The sequence below is a fragment of the Vicia villosa genome, unplaced genomic scaffold (genome assembly GCF_029867415.1).
Source record: "Vicia villosa cultivar HV-30 ecotype Madison, WI unplaced genomic scaffold, Vvil1.0 ctg.000162F_1_1_1, whole genome shotgun sequence".
In the NCBI taxonomy this organism is placed as follows: Eukaryota; Viridiplantae; Streptophyta; class Magnoliopsida; order Fabales; family Fabaceae; genus Vicia; species Vicia villosa.
The window spans coordinates 578,030-590,099 of NW_026705044.1; the positions used below are offsets into that span (position 1 = coordinate 578,030).

General features: G+C 32.6%; 1 protein-coding gene across 1 annotated transcript; it reads right to left on the minus strand.

Annotated features, from left to right (window-relative positions):
* Positions 1-7,329: 7,329 nt before the first annotated feature.
* Positions 7,330-9,969, minus strand: LOC131624771 (gibberellin 20 oxidase 1-like). Its single transcript, XM_058895688.1, has 3 exons — positions 9,246-9,969; positions 8,664-8,985; positions 7,330-7,994 (listed from the first exon to the last, which is right to left on the minus strand). Exons 1-3 carry the CDS (start codon positions 9,782-9,784, stop codon positions 7,731-7,733), a joined length of 1,125 nt encoding a protein of 374 aa, XP_058751671.1. The 5' UTR covers positions 9,785-9,969; the 3' UTR covers positions 7,330-7,730.
* Positions 9,970-12,070: the final 2,101 nt, after the last annotated feature.

Consider the following 12,070-nt stretch of genomic DNA (forward strand, 5'->3'; position numbering starts at 1 on the left):
CGGTCACTTAACCCAACGGTTGTGTAATCTTCAAAAAAAAAAAGTTTTCAAAACTCTTTGTTAGTTGGTTCAGCGGTTTCTGGTGCTGAACTTGGTAGGGAGGATTACGGTCCGATCCCCCGCAACTACATCTGAGTAAGCAAAGGGTTATGCCACGCAAGTACCGGAACCCCGTGCAAAAGGATCAGAGTCACTAACCGGTCGTCCTGCTATAAGTGTGTGGAGATAACAGGCTTAATGTGATTGCGCTTGAATGAAAAAGAGCAAAAAGGATGAGTAAGTTAGGCTATGGTATAATAATATGATTTGAATTGGTTTGTGTATTTAGGAGGCTTATGTCTGCATATCTGTGGTTAGTGTTCTTACGATGTCCTTAGTGTGCAAGATTAGTACCTGTCGATGCAAACTTACCGGAAGAAGATTGGTAGCCTAGGATGAGTAACTATTGATGTATTTCTGCTTTCTTTGTTTTGTTTTTCATTTTGCTCGGAGTGCAAAAGTTCAAGTGTGAGGGAATTTGATCAGTGCATTTTGATGCACATTCCTCTACGGTTGTACTTATACATTTCCATGGTTTGCTTGTCTTATTTTTGTATTTTATAATGTTTTTATATTTTAAATTATTTTTATTGTTATTTGATTTTCTTATTTATTTTTCAGCTTTAGTAGTCTGCACGGAAACGATCATAACTGGAGTTCCGGGAGTCCGATTGAGGTGTTCTAATAATCGCCGGAAAGCTAAGAAAAAGAGCTACAACTTTTATGTTGGAGTCAAAGTCAGAATCGGAACCTATATTTCCCAGAATTGTGTTTAAAGCTGCAGCACTATTTAATTTTCAGTTTTTGGGTCGTTTAGTAGTGGGCCTGGTTTTGTCATTCGACCCAGTTGGGTCATAAACGTTTTTTGGATGATTCCTAATAGGTCTAGCAGCCGTGTTACTGTTTATCACGTTTTAGTATTCACAATTTTGTTTCCACTCTTTTGCTCTGTACGCTTGAATGGAGAACTAAACATCCAGAGTCGATCTACTGTAATCGAATTCCAAAAGCTTTGAGGTTTTTATTTTATCAATTCAATTTCGTTTCTCTTTCAATTATATTCTATGAATTTGCATTTGCTTAATCTGTTATTTCGTGGAATATTTTGATTAATTTCGTATGATTGTATTCCTAACTGTTAATCGTTGTTTACGTCGCTTCGTCGTTAAATTGCGTTTCTATATCGTGTTTGCTTAATTCGCGATTGTATTAATCCGTTTGCTTAATTCGGAATAGGAATCCAATTTGTTTAATATCTTTTGCGCTTGTCAATTGATATTGAAATCGAATAGAGATCGAAGCCGCTTAGGGAATTGGTAAGGTAGAAACCTATGATAAGCCGGAACCGAAAACAGTAGATTGGCTTAATTTTATAATCACTTTTTCATAATAACTTATTTTCTGCATTTTTATAATTGAACACGAAACAACCCCCCCTTAATTCGAATTCCATTCAGTTAGTAACAACTAAGAATCCTTGTGAGACGATATTCGAGTCACTTGTCGCTATCTACAGTTTTATTCAAAATAACTAGTTTTTGATCCGCGCGCGACAGCGGATCAATGTTATTACTTAAATGTCTTTTTGTGAGTCTAAAAAATAAAGTTGACAAAGAAGGGCAATTTAGAAAAAGTGGTAACATTTTTTCTATTAATGAGTAGATAGTTGATTATTATTTTTTCTTTATTTTTAAGAGAATTTTTATTTAAAAGAAATTTTAAACGAGTGCTCTTAAAATCCTAATTTTGTTGTTAGTTAATCAATTTTATATTGTTTAGAGTTAGCTAGGGATGTCAATCAGACCCAAATCCACGGGGTTCACCCGCACCCGAACCTGAGTTGATTGGGTTTGGATTCGGTTGCCACCCGATATTTCGTGTGCGGATTTGGGTAGTGTGAAACCCTCACCCTCACCCGAAATCACACCCGCTTATATATATATATATATATATATATATATATATATATATATATACCCGAAACCCGAAATCACACCCGCTTATATATATATATATATATATATATATATATATATATATATATATATATATATATATATATATATATATATATATATATATATATATATATATATATATATATATATATATATATGGGAAAGCGGTAAGAAAATTGTAGAAAAATGTATTATATGTATTTTATTGCGGGTTTGGGTGAAAAACCCGAATCCAACGAGTGTGGGCGTGGGTGTTATTTTTCCACCCGAATAGCCTTTGGATTTGGGTTTGGATTCGGATGGTGATTTCGGGTGCGGGTTTAGATAGTGTGAAACCCGCACCCGACCCGACCCGTTGTCATCCCTAGAGTTAGCTATATGGTGTTTAGGGTGGTTATAACTAACTTCCTATGTGATTACTATTGGTTGTGCATGTGGTTACAACTAATTCTATACGTGGTTATCTCTTGTTTTGTATGTGGTTACAACTAATTCTATACGTGGTTATCTCTTGTTTTGTACGTGGTTATCTCTTATTAGTTAGTAGAATGGTCATATATATGTGATGTAATTCATATTTGTATCAACAACCAAGCATAATTGAATATAATTCTCAATTCCATCTCTCTTAATTCTATCTTTATTTTCCCCTTCCCTAGTTTCTTATAGAGTAATAAAGCTCTTGCTCTAACATATTTGGTATCTTGAGCTCGATTGATGATCATGTAGAGTACACAGATTCAGGAATTTTTGTGCAGTTATCATCCAGGTAAAGATGACTGGTGTTAATGGCCTCCCAAACTACCTTCCAATCATTGATTGAAAAAATTGGAAGATATCACACAAATGAATGAAGACTTTGTTTGGATATCAAGATACACTCGAAGTAGTAACAAATGGAGCTCAAGAACTCACAATTAATGCAACGGAAAGTACAAAATAATGTTTATAAGGAAGAGAAGAAGAAAGATTACACAACTATGTACTCCATACAAGCTGATCAAAATGCTGCAAATTTTGATAGAATTTCTCATGCAGATAATACATAGGAGGCATGGCATATCTTGATCAAATACTATGAAAGAGGTGACAAAATTAAGGGTGTTAAGTTGCAATATCTAACAAGACAATATGAATTGTTGAAAATGGAGAATAATGAAATTGTTGTAGCTTAAACATCAAATATTCAAGGTTTAGTTCATACAATGAAAAGTTATGGTAAAGTATTGACTGATAAAATGGTGATTAAACAGGTGATGAGGACATTCACTCATCATTTCGATCATGTGATAGTTTTTATACAAAACCTAACACCTTATCAACTAAGAAGATGAAGGATTATATAAGGTCTCTAGAAATACATGACTTAATAATTCCTGAAAGAAGGGGATGGTAAGAGTTTGTGCAAGCTCTGTAGGATCAAAATTTCAAGAATAATGGTGGTTTCGAAAGGCACAAAGTCAATAAGAGTCAATATAAACTCTAGAAGTATACATGTTCAAGCTCCAAAAGACCAAGCTTGATGGTAAGCTTTAATCCTTCAAGAAATGAGGATGGACATAAAGCTTCAACCAACAAAGAATTCAAACAAGGACAAGAAGTACATCCAATGCCATAATAGTAAATAGGGAAAGGAAGCAGGATTATGGTTTCTAGATAAAGGTTGATTAAATCATATGATAGACCAAAAGAATTGGTTGGTTAAGTTTGATAGCACAAGAAGGAGCAAGGTGAAATTAGAATATAGTAGCACCCTTTAAGCGCAAGGACTGTGAACATGGTGATTATAAGGAATAATGACAGATCTGCAATCATTGAGGATGTGAGGTCTTTGATCTATATGGTCCTACCAAGATCCTTGTATTGAGGTCCCAACTTGCAAATAATAAGAGCTTCAAGACATTGATTAATATCACAAAGGTACAATGCTTGAAACTTGTGGTGGTGGACGAGAAATGTTGGCTATGGCATCTAAGGTTTTATCACCTTATCTTAAAATCCCTAAGCCAATCATTCAATCAAGGTATGGTTCTAGGCTATCCAAGATTCAAAATGCATGACAAAACTATCTTAGATATGGCTAGATGTATGCTAAAGCAAAAAGGTATGCCAAAATCATTTCGGGATGAAGCAGTTAGCGGTGCGACATATGTGTTGAACAAATGTCCAACTAGAATATTAAAGAACAAAGTATTGAAAGAGGTTTTGAGTGGAAATAAGCATAATGTACACCATTTTATAGTATTTGGTGCAATATGTCACAAACATGTACCTGAGGCCAAGAAAAGAAAGTTGGATGATAAGAGTACACAAATGATTCTAGATGGTTATCATGCAACTAGTGCCTATAAAATGTATGATACCACCACTCAAAAGATGTCCATCAACATAGATATAGTGATAGATAAGGGAAGCTCATGGGAGTTGGAATTATGGAGTAATTCAAATAAGTCGTGGGTGAGTTCATTACTCAATGACAATGATGAGAGTGATGAATCATCTAAAGAAGATGTGGAAGTTCAAAATGTTGAGGTGAATCAAATAGCTAAAAACACAAAGAATATTACAAGAAGGCTGGAAGAATGTGAACTGGACAATGAAATGAGGTGACTAAAGAAGGTGATTTGGTTCGTATGGTACTAATGGAAGATGTAGAGCCCATAAACCATCATAAATCCTTAATGAGCAAGGCATGGAAAAAGGAAATGAAAGAAGAACTAGCTACAATTGAAAAGTAATGATACATGGGAGCTAATGTAATTTCCATCTGATAAGAAGGTTATTGAAGTAAAATGGGTGTTCAAGCTGAAACACCATCCTGATGGATAAATTGAATAACACAAGGCCATGTTATTTACTAGAGGTTTTTTGCAGAGTCAAGGTCTATAATATTAAGAGATTTATGCCCTATAGCTAGAACCGAGGCAGTTAGGACTTTGATAGCTATAGAAAATGAAAATGGGTGGTCCATGTTCCACCTAGAAGTTAAGTTAGCATTTTTAAATAGGCCAATTGATGAACTGATCTTTTTTACCCAACCACTAGGATTTAAGATCAAAGATAATGAATATGTGGTGTATAGACTAAACAAGGCACTTATGGCCTAAAACACGCACCTAGAGCTTGAATTAAGAGAATATATGGATTTCTAGTGAAATTTGGCTTCAACAAATGCATGACTAAGTATGATGTGTATGTGCAATGAAACAAAATCAAGCATTATTTTGATATGCTTATATGTTGATGATTTACTTGTGATTAGAAGCAACAAATATGAGATCAAGAGATTCAAAGAACTCAAGATGTTAGAATTTAAGATGATTGATAAAGGCATATTATCCTATTTCCTAGGAATGGAAATTCTCAACACCTTAAGAGGGTTGATGCTACACCAGAGAAAGTATGTTGGTGAAATAATCAAAAGATTTAAGATGGAATAATGTACCCTTGCAGCAACACCTATAGAAGAAAATCTCAAACAAGAGAAATGACACAAGAAAAAAAAGTGGATTCCACAATTTTCAAATATAATGTTGGTTTTCTCAGATGTTAATGCAATAATTGGCCAAACAGTTATTGTGCTGGTTGTTTTGTGAACAAGTTTATGGATGATCCTCGGAGAAATCATATGACTATAGGTAGAATAGTGTTAAGGGATTTGAGGAGGTGGACTATGGAATTTTGTTTCCAACATCTGCAAAGCACTTTGATGTAGATATTATTCTCTACTCTGATGTAAATTGGTGTAGTGATAAATTAGATAAAAGAAGCACATCATGATAATAGTTTAAATTTCTTTGTTCACCAATTTCTTGTTATTCAAGGATGCAACCAACAATGGCTTTTTCATTATATGAGTAAGAGTACATAGTTGGATCTTATGCTACATGTCAGGTTATATGGATGTAGATAGTTCTAAAGAAATTAAAGATTGAAGTCAAGAGGCCAATCAAGCTGCAAATTGATAACAAGTCAACTATCAATCTAGTAAAGAACTCGGTTTTGCATGGTAAGAGCAAATATATTGAGACAATGTTCCATTTTTTGAGAGAGCAAGTCAAACAAGGAAAGTTAGAGGTTGTATATTGCCTTACCTTTGCACAAGTTGGAGATATGCTAACAAAGGATTGAAGAATGATGGATTTCTTAATCAAAGGAATGCATTAAGTGTACTTCCTATCAAATGATTACTATAGGATTAATTTAAGGGAGCTTGTTGTTAGTTTAACAATCCTAGGTTGTTTGGAAGTTAATTATATGGTGTTTAGGTAGTTACAACTAACTTCATATGTGGTTACCCCTAATTTTGTATGTGGCTACTATTGCTTATGTATGTAGTTAATAGTTATGTAAGTGGTTACCACTAGTTGTGTATGTGGTTACTACTAGTACTAACTATACATAGTTAGTAGTATGATCATATATAAGTGATGTAACTCATATATGTATGAACAACCAAGCAAACTGAATATTATTCTCACTTTAATATCTCTCAATTCTTCCTTTATTTTCTCTTCCCCTTATTTCTTAAAGTTTAAGAAAGCTTTTGCTCTAACAAGTTTAACGTAGTGAATGTAAATGAAATGTGTGCCTCTCACACAAATTAGATGTAAGAACATATAGCATCTCACTAGAAAAAGTCGTCCACAAGTTCATATAATTACAATATTAACACCTCCTTATCAAATGTTCACAATAGATTGTCTACAAGTGTTAGTATTCAAAATGGCCAAGATCATTTTGGTTCTAGCCAGATCTGCATAGTTCTTGCCTATCCTCAAGGCGGAAACGAGGACGTTTTAAGGCTTTTAACTGCTTTAAAGAGGTCCATTACCTAGGGATCGATGAGATGAACTCGAAAATTGAGGGCATTTAATTGCTTTAAAAGGGGCCCATGATCTAAGGCTCTATGAGATGGACCGTAAATTAGACTCCAATTGTGCAAGAGACAATTTTCTAAGCAAAATGCAAACCTCTCCAACTTTAGTGACATCATATCATATCAGAATGAAAAAATATATTTTCTTATAGTCTTAAGAACTATCTTACTAAATTTGTTCGAGTAACAAGCTAATGTGGTTGTATTAACTCTTGCAAAGATGATTTCTTTGTTAATTAATTTTCATCTTTTTATAGGTCTTTAAACCAGTATTCAAAATATTATCATCATAAATGAAATGCTCTAAATTCTATTAAAAGAAAACAACAAAACTTCTCATGTTATTTTATCTTCCATCTTTAATTAAGTAATTGAATAAATAAATTGGTAAGAATAAGTAAAATGTCATAGTTTATATTCAAATTTATTAATCTAAAAATTATTCCTTATCACTTTGACCCAAACTGAGTTTTCCCTTTATTCTTTTGGTTTTATAAAATATCGAGCCACAAACTGACTTGACTCAAACTGACTTAAGGGCCCCTTATTCTATCACTTAGATGCAATCGTGTATGTAGTGGACCAAACTGTCCAAGAACCGAACATAATATGATGCAATCCTAATATGTCGTTAGCCAAATATCTCATCCACTTCTGAAAAAGTTACATTTCCCATTTGAAAAAGTTGCTTGATCTCTTCTATATAATATACCATCAAATGAAAATTACATGAATAACCTTACAAGTTTTTTCCTTCATCACTAGTTTTTACCATACACAAAACATGAAGAAACTAACTCTCTTGTCAGTTCCACATGAGTGTCAATTTTTGTTTAGACCAATATTCATGTTCTTCATGTGCTCTTATGTTGAATCCAGTTGGCAAATGCTTCTAGTGTTTTGATATCAGCTCTATAGTGTTTTTGAGTAAACTCAAGCAACATAGGCCATGTGAAATCAGGGTAGATTCTTGGGTTGTAATTGTCCACCAATTCACATGGTGGAGTTACCACCTTATCACTTAAGGGACATAGAAAGAAAGCTAGAGATTTTCTTGTCTTTTCACTGTTTACCACTGCTCTGTGCAAGCAACTCTTGTATCTCCCATTTGAAAGTGCCTATTCAATTCAAAAAACCAAATTAGGTTTAACATAACAAAAATATGATATGGTTGTAAAACAACTAAATTGCTTGTTAGTTTTTTAGTACTAAAATTCCATGCAACATCACATGTTAAAAAAAGTTAGGCAATAAATTGAGAATCCAAAAGTCGGGCAAGTCCTCTGAATTACTTGGTGATTCTAATATACGAGAAAAATATGTGTCAAATACAAATATTTTATACGATGTGTCTTTTTCTCTTTTATGCAAAGAGAACCCTAACCTTTAAATTTTGTCGTGGATAATTAGAGGTCATTGTACCATTCAAAAAAAATTAGAGGTCATTGTTTCGTTAACAATGATAAAAGTAGAGATGGTCAATTATACTCCGTCAAACATGTCTGTTTTGTCTGTATTTTTTTCGTGAGATAGACTAAAGTTTTAGACTCGTCCCCTCTAATATTTCTACGCCATTTTTTTGGGTAACATTTTTTTTTTACAATTTTTATCTTTATAGATGTAAAGCTCACTTCTCCATCTCGCCCTCATTTTTTTCGGAACAGGTCATAGTTTTAGGTGAGTACCCTCAATTATATCCATCTCGTTTTCTTAGGAGCTTTTGAAAAAAATGGTTTAAAAGAAAGTAATGGATAGGCAATTTGAATAGAATGAAAGAGCAAACATACCATGAAGGTATCTCCAATATTGACAACAAAAGCATTGAAATGTGGTGTAATGGAATGCCATTGATTATCAACAAAAACTTGCAATCCACCAACTTGATCCTGATGAAGAATGGTTAAGGAAGTTGGATCACAATGAGGTCCGGTGCCTAGAGTGAGCTCAGGTTTTTGACAAGGAGGATAGTAATTTAGCCTCATTATTGAGCTATTCTCTTCAAAAAATTCCCTAAAATAGCCTTTACCAACTCCAAGACTCATTCCCAAAAGCTCCATTATTCCTAATGAAAGATTGCTCATTGCTTTGCAGTAGTTCTGATAAACCTCCCTGCATAAATAAATAAACAAATAAATATAAAATAAGAACTTAATTTATTAAAATTATGAAACATAGATTAATCACTATATTACTTTTTAATCTTTATTTTAAAGTTATTTACATATAGAGAAAATTATCAAATTTAGATAAAATTATTTATGTTTTTCTATAATATTTATCTTATTTTCATCATATATGTTTTTCAGATAATAAAACACGACTATATTTGATATTCGGAGACGTAGGGTTGAATCTGCGATATCTCTTACCCAAATTGCTCAAACTCATTGCCCATTGTTTTGCACAAATAGTCTCTAACAAGATTCGGCGAATTTTCATCGGCTTCGAATTGAAAAGAAAGTGTTTCTTTCCATGGTAGCTTAGAAGAGAATCTACCAGTAAAACTACTGGCATAACCACAGTGTTCCCCTGTTTTTCTCTGAGCTCTCTGTTTCTCAACCAGAGGAAGTTCAAAGAACTCATCCATGAAACCATGAGCATCAGATATTAGCTTCTTCTCAATTCCATGATTAACAACAAGAAAGAAACCATGTTTTTGACATGCTTCACCGACGAGCTTTGATGCTTCCGTTGCTGCGAGTGGATCGCCGGAGAGAAAACCTCCCAGGTCGATAAATGGGACATCGAGTTCGGGAATGTTTGAACAGGCTTGTTCTTCGTCGGGCCATATGAATTGTGTTGGGAGATTGGTTTGGTTTTTGAGAAGGGATGCATCGAAAACTAGTGGTTTTTCAGGTTCTTGGTTTGGAAGTTGTTGAGGCATGCTTGTTATGCATTGTATTGGCATTGCATTAATTAGTTAATAATACAAAAAATGTTGGTATGATCAAGAGAGAGAAAGAGAAAGAGAGAGAGGGAGTGAAAATAAGTTGAAGGATGAGATGAAAGAAAAGCCAAGGCCGTTTGTTGAGGAAATATTGTAACAGAATTTGGAATCTTATATAAGCAGAGGAAGTATGCATATCCCACGCGCGCGCACACTCTCACACATGCTCCATCATACACACAAGCACCCTTAAATTTAGAAAAAAAAAATTGCATTTAACAATGATGAGTTTTGAATTATGTGCGATAGATACTCCGTCTTATATATAAGGGTGTGCAAAATATCCGATTGTGATGTCCAAATTCATAATCAAACCTAAATTATTTTTAAATATTCAGATAGTTGAATGTTATTAACCGATTTAGTTATTAATGGTTTGCTTATCCATTCATATAATCCGGATATAATTAAATGGTTATTAATCGGGTAAATTATTTTGAATTCGGTTATAATCCGGTTATTATCCAAATTCAAATATTTTAATTGTCAAAATAAATTTTTTTTTTGAAAAAAATAATTTTCAAAACTGGATTTTAAAAAAAAACGGTTATATAATCATAACCAAATTTATAACCAATTTTAATTAAAATGTAGTTATGGAAAAAAATTTAAATAACCGAGTTTAATAAAAAAATTACGAAAAAAACTATGTTTTCGAGATATTTACTATTACATTTGGCTCCTATGTATTAGTTTATTTTTTAAAGAAAAATAATCATTTCGGATATTTTCGCGCAAAGTAAAAAAAAATAAAAATACAAGAGTTTCTCACATGGCTACTAATATACTATTATCAATTAATAAAATATTTTTATCTTACATATACTTCACATTGATAGAAGAAATAAAATATTTTTATCTTACATATACTTCACATTGATAGAAGAACCTCAAAAACGATATGTTTTACGGTTTTTAAATCAACCAAACAATCATTTGTTATATTATAGCCAAACCAACCCTCACCCAATGTGTGCCTCCCAACAATCTAGCGATCAATAAAATCAAACTCAAATTCTTTGGAAAAATAAAGCATCACGTCCAATTAATTAACTATACCATATTAACTAGAGACACAGTCGAGTGATCGTAGGTCATAATTATCATATGATTTTATACATTGTATTGTATTTTGATACCGCAGAAAAATTAGTAGTATTTGATAAAATGGAATTAAAAATAACTTAAATTATGATTCTTGTATCAAAAATATATGGTGTCTTTCGAGAGGTCAAAAATATACTTCTTGTGAAAGAATAATAATTTTTATTTTGGTTGCTTTTTTGTTTATTGTGTTGAGAATCTTATTTTGATACAAATTCTTATTTTCATTCTGAATTGAGTTATGGAATTGTCTGTATTAACGTAATGTTTGTGACACTAATTTAAAAATATGCAAAAACAGTACCGTCATTTTAGTCACTATTATTTAAATATTTCTTAGAGGATTGGTTTTTTATTTTTTAAATACGATACTAATAAACAAGTTTACAAAATAAGAAAATGCAATGTAAGACCCAATAACAAATAATAAAATTAGTTAATGATCAATATTTATATATTTGTCCTAATTGCTTAACTCAAAGGTATACGTTTTTCATCGGTATAATTTTTCGCATCTCTTCTAAGACCATTATCAGTTATCCCGTATCCACAAACATTACATTATTTCTTCTCTTTCTATTTACCTTTATATTCTCATGTCTTTGAATCGTATTTTTTATTTTCCATCTATACAATTTTAAATATTTGCTATAATAAATTTTTTAGATTTAACCAAAGAAATAAAATGAAGTAAAACATATAAAAAAAGTATCTTTGATTTTTTGAACCATTTCGTTCATCAAAATCGGTCTCCATTTTATGCTTATTTTGGTTTTTTGCGCTCGAAGCAATTTTATCCCAATTTTATAGAGCTAATAGTTCATTGGTCCAAACCGAACGGAATTAGACAACGGTTCAAGATTGAACCGGTTCAACCGGCCCATTGAATCCGATTTTTAAAACATTGATTAAAATACTTTTTTTGGTACAATAGAGGACCTAAGCCCGAAAGAAAAAGAAACTAAGCTGGATCAACGAAAAAACTACTAATTCCTAACGAATCTGCCGCTATAAGCGGCCCGAGGAACTCCGAAACAATACTATGAATCACGTCCCTCTTCTCCATGCATCCTCTACTTGCTAACTCATCTGCACACTTTTGCTATGCAATAAATTATTTAAAAATAAATAAATAAAATTGGT